At 42.8% G+C, this 26,328-nt stretch overlaps 1 protein-coding gene across 16 annotated transcripts in view; it reads right to left on the bottom strand.

Moving 5' to 3' along the window:
• Positions 1 to 26,328, bottom strand: part of LOC121552334 (neurexin-3b) — a 436,890-nt gene that overhangs the window by 255,775 nt on the left and 154,787 nt on the right. For 8 of the 16 annotated variants that reach the window (XM_041865181.2, XM_041865177.2, XM_041865166.2 and 5 more), the window contains 8 exons: positions 7,954 to 8,157; positions 5,960 to 5,986; positions 4,318 to 4,437; positions 3,925 to 4,037; positions 3,361 to 3,629; positions 2,603 to 2,793; positions 1,920 to 2,093; positions 1,099 to 1,125 (listed from right to left, as the gene is read on the bottom strand). In XM_041865181.2, the coding sequence (XP_041721115.1) occupies positions 1,099 to 1,125; positions 1,920 to 2,093; positions 2,603 to 2,793; positions 3,361 to 3,629; positions 3,925 to 4,037; positions 4,318 to 4,437; positions 5,960 to 5,986; positions 7,954 to 8,157 (1,125 nt within the window). The remainder of the gene's footprint in view (positions 1 to 1,098; positions 1,126 to 1,919; positions 2,094 to 2,602; positions 2,794 to 3,360; positions 3,630 to 3,924; positions 4,038 to 4,317; positions 4,438 to 5,959; positions 5,987 to 7,953; positions 8,158 to 26,328) is intronic. The other 8 variants (XM_041865182.2, XM_045211270.1, XM_041865178.2 and 5 more) reach the window with 1 other exon arrangement.

The raw sequence follows: 26,328 nt of genomic DNA, 5'->3' as shown, positions 1-26,328 counted from the left end.
AAGAAGAAGAAGTATAGTTGCTGGCTGAAAGTGCCTTTACTGTATAATGCAGTGATGGTATTCAGTCACACGACCCTGTCTGAATCGGAAGACTCACTCTCTGTAACAGCACTTTCTCATTTCACCAGAGAAAGGAGGGAGTATTACAGGGATGAGAGAGAGAGAGAGAGAGATTGGCTGAGAGATGGCCTCAACAGCATGGTTGATGTGCAGTTGCAGGATTTGCTATACTTTTCTGTATATCTCAACTTTTCATATCTGAGTCATTTACTTTGATATGTAGAGACAGGTATACATAACTCTGGGTATATCTATTTATGAGCAACCTCTGAACCCCCTGAAACTATCCTTGGTTAAAGCTCAGCAGCAGGTATGTGATGCTATTGGCTGCTTCCTCTGTCCCAACTGACTGCCCATCATAACTGTCCATCAGTGTCTCAGTATAGTAGGATATATTCTGATATATATATACACACACCCTACATGTAATATCCTCTACCTATTTAATTACAACTCTGATGCTACACACTGGCTGGACCACTTCCCTTTCAGTAATCATCCCTACTCTCCTGGACCACTTCCATGGAAGCATGAACACAAGTTTAATTTCTGTTCAAACTTGAATAGACTACTCTGGGTCTGTGTCTGATGGATGGTTGGACGGCCCGAGCAGAGCATGATTACCATAAGGATTGGGCTGGTCGGTGCCACGGCCATAGGCAGACAGCAACTACGAGTAGGACAACATAATTACAGTACTACAGCCCTGGGCCTGGAAATTGACCTTATGTTTGATAATGGATGGGCTTCTCTGTGATGGTTTCTCACCTCCTCTCTTTCAATGTCTCTCTTTCCCTAGCTATCTCTTTCTATCTGTCTCTTTTTTTGGATTATCTCACTAGCTCTCCCTCTCAGCCTCCCTCTTTTAGATTCTCTCACTAGCTCTCCCTCTCAGTCTCTCTCTTTTGCTCCCTCTCTGTCGCTCTCACTCTCTCCAACATTTATCCCGCCACTTTCAGAGAGCTACACCCACAATGCATTGCACACAGCATTCTTTCAGCCACGCCTCAGAGAAGCGTTGAGAGTTGAACCTTCTACCTTGCAAGTCGGCTTTGGTGAAACCAACTTTGATAGCGCAGAAAAACAACAAACAGAACAGAAAGAAGCGGAAAAACAACAGAGTCAGGTTAGTGAGGGACCATAGGGTTAGTTTGAGTATCAGGTGTAGTAGAGGTATTGGTAAGTATAGTGACTATAAAGGCAAGTACTTCACATTGTTATGTTAAGTGGTTAATTAGTGTTCATCTGTTAGATTGCAGAAAAAGGGGTATGGTAGAAAAAGTGATCAAGCTTATAGATTTTGGTGGGTGTAAGTCATTGTGTGTGTTCAGGAATGTCCTGTGAGAGAACAAGCTTAGTTTGAATACTGATACTTTGGCACCACCTAGTGGTAGATGCAGTGACCCAGTCTATTATTTTACTACAGTCCACCAGTGGTTCCCAACCTTTTTTGGTTACTGTACCACCAACTGAATTTTGCTCTGCCCGGAGTAACCCTGAAGTACCCCCTCATGTGCATTTTACCATTAAGCTTATGGTCTCATGAGTTTTCTCAAGTACCCCCTGTGGATAGGCCAAGTACCCCCTGTGGATAGGCCAAGTACCCCCTGTGGATAGGCCAAGTACCCCTGGTTGGGAACCACTGCAGTCCACCACTAGGCTGGGACCCTAAGTGGCCATAAATGAACTGGGCTGAAGGACTTGATGGTCAGAAGGTGTGAGTGGGCAAGGAGGATAGTATAGCAATTAATAGAGGGTAAAGATCTAGTCATCTAGGGTGCTAGGGGTCGATTTGGAACTGGACGCATCCACAATATATGGGTTCATTTGGCATAGGGGTCATAGGTCATGGGTCGTACCGTCACATCCGCGTTCGATCTGTCCGGAGCGGAACAGGGCGTCGTTGATGAGGTCAGGCAGATGGCCGTTCAGATCTACAGACGCCAGACAACCCTGGAAACCTTCCCTAGAGACCACCAGTTTAGGAAGGTTCTGGTACATGTTGGGCCCCAGCCCTGCCACAAACAGATCACCTGGAGGGAGGGAGGGAGGGAGGGAGGGAGGGAGGGAGAGGGAGGGAGGGAGGAGGGAGGGAGGGAGGGAGAGAGAGAGAGAGAGGGGGGTGAGTTGATTAACAAATGAAGGATGAAAGTTGTTGAGGTCAGAGTGTGTCAACACCATTTCTGAGAATAGAGGATAATCCAGTCATTACACAACTATAATGAGTTTGTTCAGTCAAATCACCAAACAACCTGAGTAAACACAAACACTGTCAAAACAGCAGCTACGTTCCAATATCCACACTAGCATCACTTAGAATGAGGCATGTATTGGACACACATTCTAAGTGGTATGCTACAGTAGTATAAACATTGGATTGACAGTGTTTATGTCTCTATGATGGAAGGATATATAGAGGCTGACTGCTTGGTTTTTACTGAAAAGTATATCTCTAGTACAGATAGACTTCATGTGTGTTTACTACCTTAGAACGGTGTGAGAAAGTGCATGAGAGTATGTTTATCGGTGTATTTCTTGTTACCTTTGAGGTCGAGGTTCTTGGCTCCGTTGACGTTCTGTGTAACAGACTTGGCATCCACCTTGAGGGTGTGTGTGTTGGAGGCGTCCCTGGTGATGACTACGTTGTGCCACTGGTTGTCATTCAGGGCACTCTCACTGTTCCCCTTCAACAGACTGGGACCATTCCCCAGGTCAAACACATAGTGGACAAACCTACAGAGGGATGAGACAAGGGGACACAAATGCATACTTCAGTACTCCTAGTACTTCCTTTCACTAAGGGCCCTTCTTCTCCGCTGTACTTTGGGATATGGCCTAAGAGTGGACACTTCAGCTTGTGTGTGTGTGTGTGTGTCCATGGGAGGGGACAGGATCGCATACTTCAGTACTTATAAGTGCACTTCCCTAAGGGTTCTTCTCTTCTGTACTTTGTGACATGCCCCAAGAGGACAAGGGATAAGGATGCACACTTCAGTACTTCTAAGTGCACTTCCCTACTAGGGCCCTTCTTTATCTCTGTACTTTGGGACCCGCCTCAGAGAGGCCCCTTCAGCCTGTGTGTGTCCATTAGCGTGCCTACCCAAAAAATCTGTGGACTCAGTTGAAGTGTGTGAGTGTAGGAGACGTTACTGAGATGGAGTGCCTACTCCATTGAGGAAGGGGAGTGTGTGCACAAGCAGTGGTAGAGACAACAAGAGAGCACTCACTCTCCTCTGAACACTCAGCCAACAAAGCTAGGTGAGAGAATAATGGTAGTCATCCATATGACTAGTGCCTCACCCTTTGACCAGCTCGACAGCGATAAAGTCGTTTCCGTCTCCGCTGTTGAACAGTATGAAGCCGTCCGGGGAGGTGGTTTTGAACTGGAAGAACAGGTGCATGGTGGTGTAAGCCTGCAGGGTGGCCAGGCCCAGATAGCTGCCCTTGGATTTGAAGGTCACCGGGTCGGCGATGATGGAGCGCATGCCAAAGCGGGCATTGAGCTCGCAGAAGTCGATGTCTCCGTTCTTACACATGTCAATGTAGAACATGCCGTTGAACTTCAGGCCCTGTGGGTGGAGGTGAGTTCGGGAACACTAATGATAATGATAACAATAACATTTGGTATCGCGATAACTCAGCAATGACAATAATATTGATAGCTATTTTTATCACCCTAAGTAATGTTAAAGCAAGAAGATAGGAGTTGTTCAAATCTTAAGGGTGAGAACCTAGAAGAGGTCATCAGGCTATAACAGTAGCACTGACCCCTGACCCCCTTCTGTCTGTGTAGGTCAGTGCCTGGCCAGGCGCCAAATGATGATGTATGGTCTAATGTGTTCCTGCCAGGCCTGGAAGTGTTACCTGCAGGTGTCCAATGAAGGAGGAGGGGGAGGAGGAGACGAAACGTCTCTCTGTCAGAATCCCTGTCTCCACATTGTGGAACTCCAGACGGGTGTGGTCGCCTGCCATCTGGCCTGGAGAGGGGGAGGAGGAGAGAGAGAGAGAGAGAGAGAGAGAGAGAGAGAGAGACAGAGAGAGAGAGAGAGAGAGAGAGAGAGAGAGAGAGAGAGGGTGGGGGGCAAAGGAGGAAATAGAAAGAGTGTAGAAAGAGGAAAAACAAAGGGAGGGGAGAAAAGGGGTAAAGAGGGAGGAGAAGGGTAGGATTGGAATTTCAAAGGATTTCACCTCTTTTATTAGTACAAAAAATTGAATTAGTAAAATATATTCTCATCACATCAGAACCAGTAATAGTACCTTCAGCCATGTCTTCGTCGACTGTGAGTTTGAAGTTTTTACCACGTCGGACCACTCTGACAGAGTGCCAGTCATTATCATTGAGCTTTTGGCCCGCATATAGAATCTCTGGTCCCTTGCCTGAGAAGGACCGTTCGTTAGTTCAGGGTTAGGGTTAGTCAGCAACGCAAACCAAACCTTTGTTTTCTCTGGGTGAGCTTGGTTGTTCTACCAGCACCTTTAGCGGCGTTGGCAGAAAGCGGTTTTCAGGGATACAGTATTTTCAACCTAACTTCCGTTTCCCCTTTCTACACCTGCTACATTAGGTTAGTCTACCACTAACCAATTTGTTGGTCAGAGAATGAGAAAGCATTTTTTGGGACACTGATTCTAGCTCAGATCTTGAATGCAGGAAAGCAGGTTGGTTGCACATTTTGCATTTACCTTGCTAACTCTAAAATCAAAGATTTGGTTTGGCTTAAAGTAAAAACAGAGGAGAAAAGATCTGAACAGATTACACCAAACTACAATAATACATACAGTATATTTGTATGTAATAATCTACTGTCAGTGGACATATGACTGCTCATATGGTAAGATAATAACTGCTGTTACTCATAAAAGGGCTTGGAACTTTTTTCAAAGAACATCTCTACACAAAGCAGACAAATCATAGAAGGTACAGGTCCACAGGTCCACAGGTCCACAGGTCCACAGGTCCACAGGTCCACAGGTCCACAGGTCCACAGGTCCACAGGTCCACAGGTCCAAGGGCAAAGAGAGAATGTCTCTTCAAATACAAATTCCTCTGCTATCCACAAGAGGGCGTGTCAAGCCTGTGTGTGTGTGTGTGTGTGTGTGTGTGTGTGTGCGCGCACGCTCGTGTGTGTGTTTCATTACACACATTACTTGCTGCCGCATTAGGTATTCTGTGTAATCAGTGACATTGATCAGAGTAATTGGAGTGAATGAGTGTGTCTGATCTGTCACTCAAACTGGGATCTACCGTGAAATAAAACTGCAGCTTGGGGACAGGCTGTCACACCCAGTTACACACACACACACACACACACACACACACACACACACACACACACACACACACACAGAGAGAGAGAGAGAGAAATGCACACAGACGCACACACTCAAACACAAATAAACAGTTTCAAACACACCATGCACACATATCAGTTGAAATCAACATTCATTCTCCAGGCAACATTCATAAACTGTCTGTCATGACCAACACATGTTCCTCTCTCTGTCAGACTCAAGACCTCTTTATGAGTAAGAGCAGTTATACTGTACCTCAGTACAAGTCATTCAACCATTTATATTGTCAAGACAAATAGAGAATACCATTCCCATACTCGGACCATTACATATGGGAGGGAATTTCTGTAACATTTTGAGATAAAAAAATGTAAACCTAACAAAATAGATATAGAAAAGTTGGATAATTGAGTTGAGTTAAGTTAACTATAATGTATAGAAACAATTATAACTTATTCTTTGATCTTGGCTATAGCTGATCCCTTATCCATGCAATTCCCTTATCGCACTTCTGCACATTACCCTATCTATACCACACAAATCATGTCAAACATCATTATATAATATTCATTTAAAGAAGAATTCTCCAACAAGTGGAGTGGTGACTTACTGGTGTTACAGTTTATCCTGACACAGTCTAGATGGGGGGAGAATAAGTGACAGATGAAATCGCATCCTTCAAGGTAAAAGCTGCAGACATCCAAGAACAGAAACTCCACCTTCCGGGGACGGTCACATGACGTCGGCGGCTATTTTAGGTCGTTATGGTAACTTTTGATGATGGTCAACATCAAGCTGCCATTTTGGATATTATGTCTTATTCCAATTTTGACCATTATGCTTTCTTTGAGTTAAGATCAGAATTACTTATATCAAATTAAAATAATTATCTTAGTTTTTGGCAGTATTTTGTAGGTCTGATGCGTACTATAAAGTACTTGTTGTTGTTAACTATTTCGAAAAATATTTTAAATGTGTTTACATGTTTTCTCAATTTCAAAATGTCCGCTTGCAGTTCATTGGCCACATCGATTTACCAACCCAGTATTTTGGAATCTTCATTTTGTACTCAACACCTGTAGCCATCAGTTGATTTATAAATCAACTTGCAGTATACTTTAGGCTACTACAGGCTACAAAACAGTGTTTTATGATGGGTATCTCATCCAAAAGAAGATACAGGAAGTAGACTAGTCCTGTGATTGGTCTGATTGGTCAGGTGATCTGGGTTGGGATCCATGTGACCCAGCTCGTCATGTACCGTCAACCGCAACAGAAAAGTGGAAGCAAACAGCATCGATCCAGTCAGCACCAGCACTGTACAGTGGCATAGAAGCTAACCACTAACCTGGCTCTAACACAGGACTAGTTGTGTGAGTGGCAGTAGTGAATTAATTTATGTTTGTTTGAGCAAAACCAGCCAAATCAGATTGTCTACTGAGCAGTATAGTTGATAAAGTTGAGTTACAAACTATAAGTGATTGGAAAGATAATGTATATAAAACTGACTGAAGTATAGTCATCACTGTAGTAGTGTGATGGGAATTATGTGTTGACAGGTGGTGTTTGTATGTGTATTGTATGGTAATGTATGTGTTCGTCAGTACTACAGATTGGGTGCTTCTATCCTATCCTATATTGGGCTGACATGTAAGCTTGAATAAAAATAAATTAAACTAGCAAGAGCAGTGTGCGGGTTTCTCTTTTCTTTGAAGTAATTACATTATTCCCACACAGCTGCAACCAGATGTGCGAGTGCTTTTTGAAATTTTGAATCCTATCCTATATGCTGGCTAGCTGTGTGCTGTGGGCTCGGGCTGTGTGCCAGACGGGCCGCAGGCTAGGGGCCGTTGAAGGGGTGAGTACCATCTTTGAACAAGGCGACATGGGAGATACCACCTACACTACTGTAGGGGTGCTAATGGGAGGAGCCATGGGCCTGCTAATATGGACCAAACCAAAATAAAAAGAATAGTACAGGAAATAATAAACAAACACAGTTACGACAAGAACAAGCCCAGACAATAAGTCCAGATGTTATCAGTACGTTACATAAGAGATACAAAGTTGAAATAAAATAATAGGACCTATTAAAAGCAATAGTGTTATAAATGTGTATATGTTATTATCTATATGCTAGGCCTATGTGAAACAATGTTTGTGAGCCTCAGAGGGTAATAAATTGAAAGTGTCTAGCCTGAGAAATTGGTCTAGCTATTTGTTACAATTAGTGACTTTTTCTACAGTCAAGTCAATATCATAATGAAGAATGACTGTGATATGATCTGTTCAAAAGATGTGGCCTGAAAGCATGGATATCGTGGTTAAGTGTTAGATTCATGAGATAGAAATACTCTACAGAGACCACCGCAACAAAGCAAGAAAATACTGTATATGACACCAAGCAAAACAAAATACAATCCATGCAACTAGTGTACAAAAATTATGAAAAATGAGTTTTAGTTTGTGTTAGATTTTTTGATGTATTCGACCAAAACAAAAAAAGAAATAATGTAAAATACAACTCACAAAAACTGCTACGAGACACCTTAAACATGCCTCCTCAAAAGAAGAGGGTTAGCGGTTAACGGTTTTATACGATACCTAGGTTGACCGTGAGTTTGACGCGGCCGCTGTCCAGCTCGAGACGGAGCGTGTCAGCAGAGTCCCGGGAGGTAGCGGCCATTAGGAGCCCAAATGCACGCTGGGACTTGAAGCGGAGGGAGACGTCCTCTGCTTCAGTGTGCATCACACTAGGCATCACCACTTTCATATACATGCTGCCATCGTAGCTCAGGATGGACGCCTCTATAGAGTGGAAGGAGAGAGGAGAGAGGAAGTGGGTTAGAGACTAATAAGACACACCTCAATGGATATACTTTGATTAAAGCTCAGAAGAACAACTGAAATACTGCGATACAGTGCATTCGGAAAGTATTCAGACCCCTTGACTTTTTCCACATTTTGTTACGTTACAGCCTTATTCTAAAATGGATTAAATAGTTTTTTCCCCCTCATCAATCTACACACAATACCCCATAATGAAGAAGCAAAAACAGGTTTTTAGAAATGTTTGCAAATGTCAAAAAAATTAATAAATGGAAATATCACATTTACATAAGTATTCAGACCCTTTACTCAGTAATTTGTTGAAGCACCTTTTGCAGCGATTACAGCCTCGAGTCTTCTTGGATATGACGCTACAAGCTTGGCACACCTGTATTTGGGGAGTTTCACCCATTCTTCTCTGCAGATCCTCTCAAGCTCTGTCAGGTTGGATGGGGAGCGTCATTGCACAGCTATTTTCAGGTCTCTCGAGAGATGTTCGATTGGGTTCAAGTCCGGGCTCTGACTGGGCCACTCAAGGACATTCAGAGACTTGTCCCGAAGCCACTCCTGCGTTGTCTTGGCTGTGTGCACCATTAAATCCATTATTAAAAAATGGAAAGAATATGGCACCACAACAAACCTGCCAAGAGAGGGCCGCCCACCATAACTCACGGTCCAGGCAAGGAGAGCATTAATCAGAGAGGCAACAAAGAGACCAAAGATAACCCTGAAGGAGCTGCAAAGCTCCACAGCGGAGATTGGAGTATCTGTCCATAGGACCACTTTAAGCCATACACTCCACAGAGCTGGGCTTTACGCAAGAGTGGCCAGAAAAAAAGCCATTGCTTAAAGAAAAAAATAAGTAAACACATTTGGTGTTCACCAAAAGGCAAGTGGGAGACTCCCCAAACATATGGAAGAAGGTACTCTGGTCAGATGAGATTAAATTGACCTTTTTGGCCATCAAGGAAAACGCTATGTCTGGCGCAAACCCAACACCACTCACCACCCCAAGAACACCATGTTTTTCATCGGCAAGGACTGGGAAACTGGTCAGAATTGAAGGAATGATGGATGGTGCTAAATAAAGGGAAATTCTTGAGGGAAACCTGTTTCAGACTTCCAGAGATTTGAGACTGGGACGGAGGTTCACCTTCCAGCAGGACAATGACCCTAAGCATACTGCTAAAGCAACACTCCAGTGGTTTAAGGGGAAACATTTAAATGTCTTGGAATTTAAATCCAGCGGAACCCATCCGACTTGAAGGAGCTGGAGCAGTTTTGCCTTGAAGAATGGGCAAGAATCCCAGTGGCTAGATGTGCCAAGCTTATAGAGACATACCCCAAGAGACTTGCAGCTGTAATTGCTGCAAAAGGTGGCTCTACAAACTATTGACTTTGGGGGGGGTGAATAGTTATGCACGCTCAAGTTTTCTTATTTTTTTCTTATTTCTTGTTTGTTTCACAAAAAAATATATTTTGCATCTTCAAAGTGGTAGGCATGTTGTCTAAATCAAACGATACAAACCCCCAAAAAATCAGGTTGTAAGGCAACAAAATAGGAAACAGGTGAATACTTTCGCAAGCCACTGTAGACAGGTGTGTGCCTTCCCAAATCATGTCCAACCAATTGAATTTACCACAGGTGGACTCCAATCAAGTTGTATAAACAGCTCAAGGATGATCAATGGTAACAGGATGCACCTGAGATCAATTTCAAGACTCATAGCAAAGGGTCTGAATACTTATGTAAATAAGGTATTTCTGTTTTCACTTTGTCATTGTATGGTATTGTGTATAGATTGATGAGGAAACATTTTAATATTATCCATTTTAGAATAAGGATGTAACGTAACAAAATGTGGGAAAAGGGAAGGGGTCTGAATACTTTCCGAATGCACTGTACATGGACTCTCTCGCTCTCTGTCTCTCTCTCTGTCTCTGTCTCTGTCTCTGTCTCTGTCTCTCTATCTGTCTCTCTCTCTCTCTCTCTCTCTCTCTCTCTCTCTCTCTCTCTCTCTCTCTCTCTCTCTCTCTCTCTCTCTCTCTCTCTCTCTCTCCCTCTCTCCCCCCATACACACACCCTTCATGTAAATACTGCTATCATAGCACAGGATGACTGCGTTTGTTCAGTGAAGAGTGAAAGACCCAATTTAAGGATGAAACATACAATCATAGGCCTACACGTCCCTCAAGTCTTATCGATGCAAAAGACACACATCCCACATACACACTCCGAATGTTGTACTACATCCACAAAACTGTGTCTGCACGCCCAGGCTCGACACACAATGCTCAACGAGCAGAAAATTAAAACATCAACCTCTTCCTTCCTCTACGATTTTCCTATGTTCCTAACAGTGGTTCCTTCATGACTATCATGCACACCTGTTTTCACACAAATGCACTCGCACGCACGCACGCACACACACACACACACACACACACACACACACACACACACACACACACACACACACACACACACACACACACACACACACACACACACACACACACACACACACACGCACACACACGCACACACACACACACACACACACACACACACACACAAATGTACGAGTCACACACGACTGTAAGTCGCTTTGGATAAAAGTGTCTGCTAAATAGCATATATGATATTATATTATATATTATATTATTATTATTACACACACACACACTGAACTCTCTCTCTCTCTGACTGACACATCTACAGTGCATCCCATCCCAGTTTAACAGAGAGATCATCAATTCAGATAGGAGGAAGGGGACACATTTAATCGCAACACCACCCTATTTCTGCTGTTCACACTTGTCATCATGGGGTGACTGGCAGACAGGCAGGGCTATAATGCTGGAAGGTGTTCTGTTCTGGGAGAGATGTATTAAAAAGGGCACTCAGCCGTGAAATACCTTCTTTGACACCTCAGCTTTAAAAGGACAAATAGCCCTCGGGCTATATTTTATTTGGATTGAAATAAAAAACTATCTCTGGCTGGAGATGATAGTATTGCAACAATCTAAGCTGAGGTTCTCTAGAGACAAGTTCGCTAGGAAATAAAAGTGCAGCTGTAAACTTCACCTACTGAATACCTTTCTTTACTCTCTTCTTATTCTACTTGTTGTTGTGATTTAATACTGACACTGATTTGATTTTAGCTTCACTCATGCAATAATATTTGAATGACAGAGCTTGACAGAGCTTGACATTACACATCTACAATCTATGTCATACCAAATGTCTCTGCGACAAATATGTTATGAAACCTGATGTTTTGAAAAAAAGGTAGCTAGCTAGCCAGTTCCATTGCTAAATATTGGAAGTTCGGACACATCCTACGTTCTGTGATTGTTCTGTGCTCTTAACTACACAGAGGACCTCTCTTTCTTCCCTCTATTTCCCACCAAGACAGAAACACATACTTCCCTGTGATATCCCCTCTGACAAGCCAAGGTATTGACTTCAGCCAGGCCCAGGTCCAAGATCACAGAGGCAGGAAAACAAGGTGAGAGATGTGATGTGTGTGAGAGCGTGTCTGGCTGGCTGGTCGCGTTAGAGAAAAACTCTAATAGACATGTAAGGACACAGAGGAATGATTGCTTGTTGAGTGCAAAGGGCTTTTCTTGAAGGAAAATGCCGGACGGATTTGTCTGAATGATAAACAATGGTGGAAAAAGTGTCCAATTGTCATACTTGAGTCAAAGTAAAGATACATTAATAGAAAATGACTCAAGTAAAAGTGAAAATCACACAGTAAAATAGTACTTAAGTAAAAGTCTAAAAGTATTTGGTTTTAAATATACCCAAGTATCAAAAGTAAATGTAATTGCTAAAATATACTCAAGTATCAAAAGTAAAAGTAAAAATAATTTCACATTCCTTATATTAAGCAAACCAAACGGCACAATTGTATAGTTAAAAATAATAATAATACGGATAGCCAGGGCACACTCCAACACTCAGACATAATTTACAAATGAAATATTTGTGTTTACTGAGTCCACCAGATCAGAGGCAGTAGAGATGACCAGGGATGTTCCCTTGATAAGTGTGTGAATTTGAAAATGTTTATGTCCTGCTAAGCATTCAAAATGTAACAAGTAGTTTGTGTGTCAGGGAAAATGTATGGAGTAAAAATACACTATTTTCTTTAGGAATGTTGTAGAGTAAAAGTGAAAGTAGTCAAAATATAAATTGTAAAGTAAAGTACAAATACCCCCAAAACCTACTTAAGTAGTACTTTAAAGTGTTTTTACTAAAGTACTTTATACCACTGATGATCAATCATTATGAACAATGTACAGGTAGTGAATGAACTAAATATTCAAAACTACTATGAAATGGCTGTGCAATTCCACAAAAGGCTATTCAATTAAACAATATGAGGAATTGTTGTCAACTTGTCAGCAATTGGACTAATGTAAGAAGTAGCTTATTCAGCACTCAGTTTGCTATTGTGACAACAGCTTTTCCCATTACAGAAGCAAGCTGTGACTCCATATGATGCTCATACACATATACAGTGGCTTGCGAAAGTATTCACAACCCTTGACATGTTTCCTATTTTGTTGCCTTACAACCTGGAATTAAAATTTTTGGGGGGTTTGTATCATTTGATTTACACAACATGCCTACCACTTTGAAGATGCAAAATATTTTTTATTGTTAAACAAACAAGAATTTAGACCAAAAGAAAATAAAACTTGAGAGTGCATAACTATTCACCCACCCAAAAGTCAATACTTTGTAGAGCCACCTTTTTCAGAAATTCCAGCTGCAAGTCTCTTGGGGTATGTCTCTATAAACTTGGCACATCTAGCCACTGGGATTTTTGCCCATTCTTCAAGGCAAAACTGCTCCAGCTCCTTCAAGTTGGATGGGTTCCGCTGGTGTACAGCAATCTTTAAGTCATACCACATATTCTCAATTGGATTGAGGTCTGGGCTTTGACTAGGCCATTCCAATACATTTTCCCCTTAAACCACTCCAGTGTTGCTTTAGCAGTATGCTTAGGGTCATTGTCCTGCTGGAAGGTGAACCTCCATCCCAGTCTCAAATCTCTGGAAGACTGAAACAGGTTTCCCTCAAGAATTTCCCTGTATTTAGCGCCATCTATCATTCCTTCAATTCTGACCAGTTTCCCAGTCCCTGCCGATGAAAAACATCCCCACAGCATGATGCTGCCACCACCATGCTTCACTGTGGGGATGGTGTTCTCGGGGTGATGAGAGGTGTTGGGTTTGCGCCAGACATAACGTTTTCCTTAATGGCCAAAAAGCTCAATTTTAGTCTCATCTGACCAGAGTACCTTCTTCCATATGTTTGGGGAGTCTCCCACATGCCTTTTGGCGAACACCAAACGTGTTTGCTTATTTTCTTCTTTAAGCAATAGCTTTTTTCTGGCCACTCTTGCGTAAAGCCCAGCTCTGTGGAGTGTACGGTTTAAAGTGGTCCTATGGACAGACACTCCAATCTCCGCTGTGGAGCTTTGCAGCTCCTTCAGGGTTATCTTTGGTCTCTTTGTTGCCTCTCTGATTAATGACCTCCTTGCCTGGTCCATGAGTTTTGGTGGGCAGGTTTGTTGTGGTGCCATATTCTTCCCATTTTTTAATAATGGATTTAACGGTGCTCCGTGGGATGTTCAAAGTTTCTGATATTTTTTTATAACCCAACCCTGATCTGTACTTCTCCACAACTTTGTCCCTGACCTGTTTGGAGAGCTCCTTGGTCTTCATGGTGCCGCTTGTTTGGTGGTGCCCCTTGCTTAGTGGTGTTGCAGACTCTGGGGCCTTTCAGAACAGGTGTATATGTACTGAGATCATGTGACACTTAGATTGCACACAGGTGGACTTTATTTAACTAATTAGGTGACTTCTGAAGGTAATTGGTTGCACCAGATCTTATTTAGGGGCTTGATAGCAAAGGGGGTGAATACATATGTATGCACCACTTTTCCGTTATTTATTTTGTGTTATTTTTTTCATTTCACTTCACCAATTTCGACTATTTTGTGTATGTCCATTACATGAAATTCAAATAAAAATCCATTTAAATTACTGGTTGTAATTTTTTTTTAAATAGTAAAAACGCCAAGGGGGATGAATACTTTTGCAAGGCATTGTATTTCCAGAGCCCTTCAGCAAGATGATACATGCCCTGGAGAACGGGAGAGGATGATGAGGCGATTATAGCAATTCAAGCACACTGGGAGCTGAATCATTGGTTTATACCAGGGTTCCCCAACTGGCGCTGGTGATTTTATTTGGCCCCTGAAGTTTTCTGAACAAATTGTTGGACATGAAAGACTGTAAAAACACCAGCAAATCAGCTCCAAGTGATTTTAATTTGGAGAAATATTCTAAAATAGTCCCACCCATAATAGAGAGATATACTGTACAATATGTGATCATAGCCAAATAAATGTAAGGAAGGTTTGAAATCATTATGTTTTAGTCAAATATTTTATCTGTTGGTGCTTCTTGCGGTCAATTTGCAGTCTACAAATTATTTGTAATTATGTTCAGGCCCCCTGACCATCCGCTCAAGGGAAAATCGGCTGAATCTAGTTGATGATCCCTGGTTTACACCCTGGGAACAGACTAGGTGATCAGCCCCTATATGAAACGATATGTGTGTGTGTGTGTGTGTGTGTGTGTGTGTGTGTGTGTGTGTGTGTGTGTGTGTGTGTGTGTGTGTGTGTGTGTGTGTGTGTGTGTGTGTGTGTGTGCGTGCGTGCCTGCTTATATGCGTCCCTGCATGGGTGTGTGTGTGTGTGTGTGTGTGTGCTGCCATGCCTACACAGCTGTGTGTTATTCTAAAGAGAGATATCAGCAACTCTGAACAGCTCATTTCAGATGGTAATTAAGGCAGGGGGGGAGTCAGATCAATTTACATAATTAGCTGAGAAATAGCGGCAGAAGATGGAGGGATGCAGGGAGGAAGGAAGGAGGAGGGAGGAATAGGAGGAAGGCTATTAACAACATGAAAGGTCCACATCACATATCCCTGAGATGGAGATGGAAGGGGTGGTGCATGTGTTGCTAAGCAGGGTTTTCTGCAGAGTCTAATTTCTGCAGCAGCGTTTAACATGGAAGTAAACATTGCAGACGCCTGTTCGCCTGTTCTGCAGTCTCTTCCTCTGTGTTAATGTGTTTGTGTAGTAGTGTCAGGGAATGACATATTAGCTACATTGTTTCAGGGAACAGACTTCCAACTGGAGGCTCGGCTGTCAACGTGATGGGAAGTCTCGGTGGATGTAGATCCTGTTATTCTCTTCTGTGAAATCTACATCATGTGTTTAGATGCTGACAGTGTTTAATGCTACACATCATACACAATTATGCTCCTCCGCACCGCAGGAAGATAATGTCAAAGTCATGTATGCAACTAGGCCTAAATGTGGTGTTGACATTTCTTTTTCGCTGCTGACAATTGAGGGGTTTCTGTACGTATGTGTATGTGTTTGTGTGTGCCTGTGTTTGTGTTTTCGGGCAGCTCAAGCTGAATGTCTGTGCTCTTTCAGGCAGTGTGTTTGTGTTGACTGCAGTAGAGTTGTGTGTGTGTGTGTGTGTGAGTGTGTGGCTACTGTGTGTGTGTGTGTGACAGACTAGAGTCCCTCTCAGAGTCAGGCAGTGGGAAATGGCTCCACTCGACAGAGGCTGTTTGAGGCGAGCAGACATTATCACCCGTAATCCCCCCCATGTCCCTCAATGTGGAGAGTGTGAGAGCAACGTTATGGCAGCGTTTCAACAGCGTCAGTGGTACTGGGGAGCCGTCATCCCCTCTTGATGCTCGGCACGCTAGCTGCTTCTTTTCAAAGTCTTTCAAGATCAACGTAAATGTGTGAATGTATGTTGACATTGAAACGTACACATACTGAGTCACATGCTCATCGTTATAGGGATGCTGAGTCACATGCTCATTGTTATAGGGATGCTGAGTCACATGCTCATTGTTATAGGGATGCTGAGTCACATCCTCATTGTTATAGGGATGCTGAGTCACATGCTCATTGTTATAGGGATGCTGAGTCACATCCACATTGTTATAGGGACGCTGAGTCACATCCTCATTGTTATAGGGATGCTGAGTCACATGCTCATTGTTATAGGGATGCTGAGTCACATCCACATTGTTATAGGGATGCTGAGTCACATCCACATTGTTATAGGGATGCTGAGTCACATGCTCATTGTTATAGGGATTGTGAGTCACATGCTCATTTTTATTGGGATTGTGAGTCACATGCTCATTGCTATAGGGATTCTCAAATGTCTGATTTAAATCATGCCCATAGTAAGTATGATCAGAGATCAAATACAGCTATTTCATATAGGCCCTATATAATACCATGGGGATAATACCTTTACATATGTTCAATGGGCTTTGTAACGGGATGAATTAAATCCAGATTTATCAGCAGGCTGTATGTGAGTAATATTATGGCCACTCAAACACAGTGTGTCCTTTAAGGTGACATTCAATGGTCCTCACATGGTTCATTTGACTATGCATTATTAAGACAGCAAAGTCAAAGAGTTGTAGTATGACTACTACTGTGTCATTGGCATAACTTCCGCTTTAAAAGTGTATTTAGAGTAGGCTTATTTGAAATCGTTTGTTTTTAGAAATATCTTTCATTTCCAAATTGGGCAATAAGACAGATTAGTCTAGCGGGTGTATTTGACCTGAATGATAGTGAAGTGATGATTAATGAGTTAGTCAGATGATTTATGGTTGTAAGATGTCCTCCCAGCATGTGATCGGTCTGGTCAGGTCTTCAGCACCTTCAACGGGGTAGGTGTCAACCAGATGCATCCGGTTTTCAGGGGAAATGGACGATAACAAGGCAACACTCAATCTTAACTCATCCTCCACATTTACTGGATTGGTTGAACAGTGCAGAAAATAACATCCCCGACAGTTTTAGTTTTTCTCGTCAGTACCAGAAAGAAAGAAACGCCGCTCAGGTGTTTCTTTTATACCTTCTACGTTATGTTACGTCTTCAGTCACACACACTGTTCTGTCTGTTCCACACTCTGCCACAGGGGAGCACTACAGGCCAGATGGTATAACACAACACTACAGACTGCTGTAGGCAGGTTTCTCTTTTCATCATTGGTCATAACCAGGGAGAAAAGACAGGAATGGGAAGGTGAAAGAGAAAGGAGGAAGGGAGAGAGGGAGAGAGGAAGAGAGGAAGCATGGGTCCTATTTAGAAGCAAGATATGGAAGCTATGACACTTTCTGTCTGTGTTGGCCCTGTCTGTGTTCCGTCAGAAAAGGGCTTCCCCCCTTTAAGCAGCCTAGGAACCTTAAACCCTGCCACCTTGATTGGTCTTGTCAATTTCTCAGATGGCTGCTCTCTGAAAGCTTGATTTGGTCTGGTTCTTCCTTAGAGCAAGAGAGAAGGGGAGGCAGAGGGGGCGGGTAGAGGTGCAGTCACCTAGGCCCTAAACCCCATTGACTTATCCATACCCTGACCTTCATCTCCAGCCAATTTATATGCACTGGGATGTGACGGCCCCATCCCTATCCCCTCCCATACAGAACACACACACACACTGTAGTGTTTATATAAGCCGCAGCACCAGTACAGGGCTCCTAAGCACACATTTAATTAGAGTTAGGGATTAGAGAGCAATAGCATAATGTTCCCAAGCAGAGCAGAGAAAAACCACCCTGCCTGGAAACTAACACATCGTTTTAGAGCTACTATTACAAGTAAACAGTGTCAAACAAATCTCTCTCTTTCTTTCTCTCTCTCTCCATCTCCCTCCCTCCCTCCCTTCCCTGCAGTACATTTCACTATGAAATGTCTAAAGCTGGATCAGGTTCCAGTTGATTGGTTGATGTTGAATGGCTCCAAGCCTTCCTTCCATCATCTTCACCAAACAACCATGGAGCTCAAAACCACCACCACCATCCATCCATAAACCATTTAGCCTGATACAAAATTGGGGGCGGAGAAGGGGAGGTGGGGGACACAAATGCTGTTCTTACAGGCTGTTCTTCAGCTGGAATACTCCATCTCCCTGTGTTCATGTTATTACCTTCTGAGTATCTACATGAATCCACTACGGTACAGCAGCAGAGCACTATTATACACCGCTAAATGAGACCGTCCCCATCATTTGACAAAAGCTGTCAGCACATAGGAGGAAAGAGAGAATAACACATAGGAGGAAAGAGAGAATAACACATAGGAGGATAGAGAGAATAACACATAGGAGGATAGAGAGAATAACACATAGGAGGAAAGAGAGAAATACACATGGGAGGAAAGAGAGAATAACAAATGGGAGGAACGAGAGAATTACACATTTGAGGATAGAGAGAATAACACATGGGAGGATAGAGAGAATAACATATAGGATGATAGAGAGAATAACGCATAGGAGGATAGAGAGAATAACACATAGGAGGAAAGAGAGAATTAGACATGGGAGGAAAGAGAGAATTACACATAGGAAAGAGAGAATTACACATAGGAGGAAAGAGAGAATTACACATAGGAGGAAAGAGAGAATTACACATAAGAGGATAGAGAGAATAACACATAGGAGGAAAGAGAGAATAACACATAGGAGGAAAGAGAGAATAACACATAGGAGGAAAGAGAGAATAACACATAGGACGAAAGAGAGAATTACACATGGGAGGAAAGAGAGAATAACACAAAGGAGGAAAGAGAGAATAACACATGGGAGGAAAGAGAGAATTACACATATGAGGATAGAGAGAATAACACATGGGAGGAAAGAGAGAATAACACATAGGAGGATAGAGAGAATAACACATGGGATGAAAGAGAGAATTACACATAGGAGGATAGAGAGAATAACACATAGGAGGAAAGAGAGAATAACACATAGGAGGAAAGAGAGTATAACACATAGGAGGAAAGCGAGAATAACACATGGGAGGAAAGAGAGAATAACACATAGGAGGAAAGAGAGAATAACACATAGGAGGAAAGAATATAACACATAGGAGGAAAGAGAGAATAACACATGGGAGGAAAGAGAGAATAACACATAGGAGGAAAGAGAGAATAACACATGGGAGGATAGAGAGAATAACACATAGGAGGATAGAGAGAATAAGAGGATAAGGGGAATTAGAAGAAACCATTTTAGAGAAAAGGCTTCCTCCCTCACTCCCTCTCTAAGTCGTGGTGCTTTGCTTTAGGAGCCAGCCACTGTCTTCATCCCAAATGGTAACATATTCCCTATATAGTGCACTACATTTGACCAGGGCCCATTAAAAGTGCACTATAAAGGGAAAATGGTGCCATTTGGGACATATCCTCACTGTTGATACAGACGCTGATATACAACTCATTACTCTGCTTAATTCAACCATTATTCAACTCTCCGAAGCTGATAAGTGTTAAAAGAAAAAAATGGAGAAATGGAGTGAAAAGAGGCTGAGGCTTTTGTCGGAGAGGAAAATGTGCTGGTCGTTGCTGTTTTTCTCACATCTCAGCCTGAACTAAAATAGGATTCATTTAGAATGCTTCCCTGAGCTCAGAACTCTGTTGTTCCCATTTGTGTATCTCACTGGGAATGATGTTTGTGGAATATTATGGGTGGATTCCTTTTTTCTGAACCTATGGATGGATGTTTAGGAATGAATGGAATACCCTGGAAACATCCAATGGAACATTGGAATACTGTGTTCTAACTGTGTGCTGTTGTGGGTACTACATCTGTAACAGGCCCCATGTTATGTTGTAAACCAGGAACTTAAAGTGGTGAAATTTCTACCCCCGCCCCCCCAAAAAATTATTATTAATTATAATAATAATACATGTTTAGCAAAGTGTTAAGATTCCTAGACACATACATACACACTTGCAAGCATGCCTGTGTAGACACAGACACACACAAACACACACAGACACCCTGCTGTAGGTGTCCTTGTGATCTTGTGTCACCTTAATACCCCTTCTCATCTCACACTATCTTGAGTGCTCTCTCTCTCTCTCTCTCTCTCTCTCTCTCTCTCTCTCTCTCTCTCTCTCTCGCTCTGCTCCCTTCTTCCACCTCTCCCTCCCCCTTCCTCTGTCCCAACTCTCTCTCCTTCCTTCCCTCCCTCCCTGCCGCCGTCCCTCCTTCCTTCTCTCTCCCTCCCTCCTTCCCCCTCCCTCCTTATGTGCAGAGCAGAGCAGAGAGCCAGGGTATGGTTGTTAGTCAGGCCAGACCTTGAGGTGTCACATTCACTGTCTGAGAAGATAAATGTCCTGGTAAAGGTGATTATCACCCCTGGGGAGGGAAGGAGGGAGGGGAGGAGGCGGAAGGAGGTGGGAGAGAGGGGCCGAGAAAGGGAAGAAGGCTAGGGGTGGACAATAAGAAGAGGGAGGTGAGGGAGTTAAAGCAGGGGAGTGGAGGAGGGAGGAGAAGGGGGGAAGAGAGAGAAGACACGAGGGAGAGTAGGAGGCGAGGGAGAGTAGGAGGCGAGGGAGGGAGGGAGGGAGGGAGGGAGGGAGGGATGGAGGGAGGGAGGGAGGGAAGGGGGGGGATCCTTGACTGCCGAAAGGGAGGGTTCTAAAGCTGAAAAAACCCACACAGTTATTTCAAATCAAATGGTATTTGTCATGAGCCGAATACAACAGGTGTAGACCTTACCGTGAAATGCTTACTTACAAGCCCTTAACCAACAATGCAGTTTTAAGAAAAATAAGAGTTAAGAAAATATTTACTAAAAGTAACACAATAAAATAACAATAGCGAAGCTATGTACAGGGGGTACCGATACCGAGTCAATGTGCAGGGGTACAGGTTAGTCGAGCTAATTGAGGTAATATGTACATCTAGGTAGGGGTAAAGTGACTATGCATAGATAATAAACATAGAGTAGCAGCAGCGTAAACAAAAGCAAGGGGTTTGAACCATTCTAAGTGCACAGATAGACATCATGTTATGTTATGTAATGTTAGGTAATGTAATGTAACGTAATGTAATGTGTGCAACAGCAGCTGTGTGGTTCCTGGCTGTCTGTGTGTGTAGCCTGGTAGAATACCCTTCTCTCACCTCTCTGTCTCCCTGTGTGTGTGTGTGTGTGTGTGTGTGTGTGTGTGTGTGTGTGTGTGTGTGTGTGTGTGTGTGTGTGTGTGGAAAGGGGGTGAACCTCTCTCAGTGCAGTGGAACAAAGGGATAGGCGCTCCCTTTATCTCTGTTACTCACACAGAGATACCACGGTGAAAGATGTAGTCTGTGTGTGTACAGTGGCTTGCGAAAGTATTCTCCCCCTTGGCATTTTTCCTATTTTGTTGCCTTACAACCTGGAATTAAAATTGATTTGGTTTGTATCATTTGATTTACACAACATGCCTACCACTTTGAAGATGCAAAATATTTGTAATTGTGAAACAAACAAGAAAGAAGACAAAACAACAGTCAATAGTTTGTAGAGCCACCTTTTGCAGCAAGTACAGCTGCAAGTCTCTTGGGGTATGTCTCTATAAGCTTGGCACATCTAGCCACTGGGATTTTTGCCCATTCTTCAAAACAAAACTGCTCCAGCTCCTTCAAGTTGGATGGGTTCTGCTGGTGTACAGCAATCTTTAAGTCATACCACAGATTCTCAATTGGATTGAGGTCTGGGCTTTGACTAGGCCATTCCAAGACATTTAAATGTTTCCCCTTAAACCACTCCAGTGTTGCTTTAGCAGTATGCTTAGGGTCATAGTCCTGCTGGAAGGTAAACCTCCGTCCCAGTCTCAAATCTCTGGAAGACTGAAACAGGTTTCCCTCAAGAATTTCCCTGTATTTAGCGCCATCCATCATTCCTTCAATTCTGACCAGTTTCCCAGTCCCTGCCGATGAAAAACATCCCCACAGCATGATGCTGCCACCACCATGCTTCACTGTGGGGATGGTGTTCTCAGGGTGATGAGAGGTGTTGGGTTTGCGCCAGACATAGCGTTTTCCTTGATGGCCAAAAAGCTCAATTTTAGTCTCATCTGACCAAAGTACCTTCTTCCATATGTTTGGGGAGTCTCGCACATGCCTTTGGCGAACACCAAACATGTTTGCTTATTTTTTTCTTTAAGCAATGGCTTTTTTCGGGCCACACTTCCATAAATCCCAGCTCTGTGGAGTGTCCGGCTTAAAGTGGTCCTATGGACAGATACTCCAATCTCCGCTGTGGAGCTTTGCAGCTCCTTTAGGGTTATCTTTGGTCTCTTTGTTGCCTCTCTGATTAATGCCCTCCTTGCCTGGTCCGTGAGTTTTAGTGGGCAGCCCTCTCTTGGTAGGTTTTTTGTGGTGCCATATTCTTTCAATTTTTTAATAATGGATTTAATGGTGCTCCGTGGGATGTTCAAAGTTTCAGATATATTTTTTTATAACCCAACCCTGATCTGTACTTCTCCACAACTTTGTCCCTGACCTGTTTGGAGAGCTCCTTGGTCTTCATGGTGCCGCTTGCTTGGTGGTACCCCTTGCTTAGTGGTGTTGCTGACTCTGGGGCCTTTCAGAACAGGTGTATATATACTGAGATCATGTGACAGATCATGTGACACTTAGATTGCACACAGTTTGACTTTATTTAACTGACTTCTGAAGGTAATTTGTTGCACCAGATCCTATTTAGGGGCTTCATAGCAAACGGGGTGAATAAATATGCACGCACCACTTTTCAGTTATTTGTTTTGTAGAATTCTTTGAAACAAGTTATTTTTTTCATTTCACTTCACCAATTTTGACTATTTTGTGTATGACCATTACATGAAATCTCAATAAAAATCCATTTAAATTACAGGTTGTAATGCAACAAAATAGGAAAAACGCCAAGGGGGATGAATACTTTTGCAAGGCACTGCACCTACTGAGTCACTCTAAACAACCACAATACGAGAGCCAAGAGGGCTTTACACACACACATACACATACACTCACACACACACACACACAACGCCTGACCTTTCCATGAAGTTCAACTTCTGTCTGGCGTAAGGAGATGGGAGTGTGGTGTTTTACGCTTTACAAGAAAATAGTTCCCTAGACTTCCTTCAAGGACATTGAGATAATATTAATATTGATATGGAAGGAAGGTGGAAGAGGATTTATTGTATTGTTCACCTCATAGTTTGATAAGCACTTTGCTCTAACCAAATATCATGGGAATTATGTTTAAAAATGCAAGTACATTGACGATAGTGTATTATAATATTATCTTCTTATTGAATGGCTATGTTTTTCAGCAGTTCTTCACACTCAATCAACTGAACAGCAGAGTGTCTGGAAATGTAGTTTCATTCAGACAGTTTTGTACAGTAAGTATATTTTAACCAGACAGTCCATAAGTTGAGTTGATCCCTCAACTCCAGACATCAATTTCTCTCTCATGAAATTATAAAACACACATCCTTGAATCAATTCATACAAGCTTCCTCAATTCTACCAGGAAAAACTAACTCGTATTGAAAATAAGGGACTATACCAACTCAAACAAGCTTTGAAATGTAACTGAGATGACTCACCCAAACCGTATTGTGCATGTGTATGTAGAACAAGAAATTAAGATATCAATTATACAGATTGTGCCAATATCCAGCTAGTATTTCCCTTATCTCCAGTTGATTGACCACTGGGCGATGGCTGATCTAAACCTCTAGGACTATAGGAGACTCTAGGAAAGATTTGCCATTAATTGAACCCTGTTGTCGGGGCGATTATTTAGTATATTTGTCTGTCTTTAGTTGTAGTTATTTTTTATAATATATATAAAGAAGACTAGCTGTCGCCATTGGCGTCGGCGAATGGGGATCCTCATAAAAAAGTAATTAAAAATCATTAAATAATCTCTACACATCTACAGCATTAGAGAATACAGTGAGAGCAGTGTGAGCGGTAGAGACTTGCCAGGGAGAATACAATATACAACAGACACAATCCAATACATCTACTGAGTCTAAAGAGAGAGAGACTGGAGAAATTGAGGGAGCGAGGGGTGAGCGATAGAGGGGGGGATCTGGCCCAATGCTCCTCCTCCTCCTCTCCTCCACTGACACTCACTTCATTACAGGCCTACTTACGTGATTAACAAGGCTACTTTTCCACCAGCACTCTGCTCAGCAGGTAGCTGCCTAGTGTGTCTGTCAGTGACTCAACATCAAGCCCCCAAACACCAGACTCCCTCCCTCAGCCTCTCCTACTCCTTCTCTTCTCAAACCACTGCTATAAAACAGACTCAGGTTAGTCAACACTGAAAGGCCATTGATTTTATAGCCTCCTGCTTACGCCTTAGTACTAACGTGAGGGAACAAAGTCGCTCTGGATAAGAGCGTCTGCTAAATTACGTAAATGTAAATGTAAATGTAACAAGCTCCCTCACGATGCCAGGACAGCGTAGTTACTCACCACCTTCCGGAGACACTTGAAACCCCACCTCTTTAAGGAATACCTGGGATAGGATAAAGCAATCCTTCTACCCCCCCTTACCCCACCCCAAAGAAAGAAAGAAAGAAAGAAAAAAAAAACATATTGTAAAGTGGTTATCCCACTTGCTCTAAGGTGAATGCACCAATTTGTAAGTCACTCTGGATAAGAGCGTCTGCTAAATGACGTAAATGTAAATGTAAATGTAAACACAATGATTCTGACTGGGTGAGGAGTTATGTGGTGGCTACGCTAGGTGATGAAATACTGTATATTTCCAGACTTTGGTTACATAATATGTTTCATGTCTACATGTTGACATTGATCTATCTATTGAGATACGTCTGTTGGTTTGATGTTGCTATTACTGTCAAAGGAAGGTTTATTCAGAGAAACTCCTTTTTCGTACCTGAGATGCATTTTCAGTAAGGAGAATATTAGCTTTCTGGATAACCTTTTCATGTAGTGGAATATAATGATAAAAAATGAATGGCACCCCGAGCTTTCTAGACAGAGGCAGACATTGAAAAGAGATGAATGATATTCTCCTTCTTCCTTTTGTGTCTTGTTGCTCGTCTCTCTCTATGTATTTTTCCATTAGGTCAGAAAATGTCAGTTACCAAGAATTTCACTTGTGGATATTATTTAAATGCTTTAACTGTATTGCAGCACTAGCTTCAATAACACTTATGTTAGTAAGCAGCAAATAGAGAGAGGATATTCTCTTTCTTTTCTCTTGGCTCACCATCCAGAGAGGCAGCACAGACTCCGCAAATAAAAACCCAATATTCACTGTCTTCTGTATGCAGTCTACCAGGCAGCAGAGTCCCATTTGAATGCAGATCACAGGCATGGAGGGTTGGAAGGTTGGAAGGTCTCTGCCCCGTGTCACAGCCCTGTCGAGGGGAGACCTGTCTGGGCCAGGGCCTTGGGAGCACGCCTCTGCCTGTATGGAGCTGGAGGTCTGGCACACTCAGAGCCTGGCAGCAGAGATACACACACACTGGCTGGCACGTACAGTTGTGTGCACAGATACACACGCACACACACAAACGCGCACACACACACTGACGAGCAAACAGGCACACACACACACATGCACTCAGATGTTCGTGCAGATGTCACACACACACTGTGACTAACTTGAACACCCGCTGACACAACATCTGTCTCTGTGAAAGCGACATCGCGTAGCACACCTCTGACCGCAGGTGCTGTCATACCTTTTGGGCACACCTCAAATAGAGAGGGGTAAAACATGTCCAAATATGGCACAGGTACAGGAGGAAACGTGGCAAACAAGAGTAGGAGGATGTCAGGCTGAATCTGCTGCTCCCAAGCATGATCCTTCTTTGATCTAATAGTCAACATACAGCTCAGGATAAATATTCTGAACCAAAGGGTTTCTTTTGAGCAGTACTGAATACAAGGCTATTTTCTACCAAAGACTGAGAGGTTGTTTTAGTCATCCTTTTATTTTGTGACCTGTTCTTGGTTTTATCGTACCATTATTTTATGCCATTGAAGGCAAGAAACATGATACAAACCAAAAAATATCTACGGGACTCAAAGCTCTCTCCATTAGAGTATCTGCAGTCAAAAAGACTACCAAGATAGACAGTTAACCTCTTGCTGGGATATCCCACAGAGTCGATTGATCTTTGAGTTTGTGAAAAGCACTGTTTTGTCTACTCCACTGTAGTGTGCTGTATAACTGTGTTTTAAATCAATACCAAGCCCTGGATGTTAATAACATC

The sequence above is a fragment of the Coregonus clupeaformis genome, chromosome 36, assembly GCF_020615455.1.
Source record: "Coregonus clupeaformis isolate EN_2021a chromosome 36, ASM2061545v1, whole genome shotgun sequence".
NCBI classification, from domain to species: domain Eukaryota; kingdom Metazoa; phylum Chordata; class Actinopteri; order Salmoniformes; family Salmonidae; genus Coregonus; species Coregonus clupeaformis.
The sequence above is the reverse complement of the archived record's forward strand: the minus strand, read 5'-3'. Positions and strand labels throughout refer to the sequence as shown.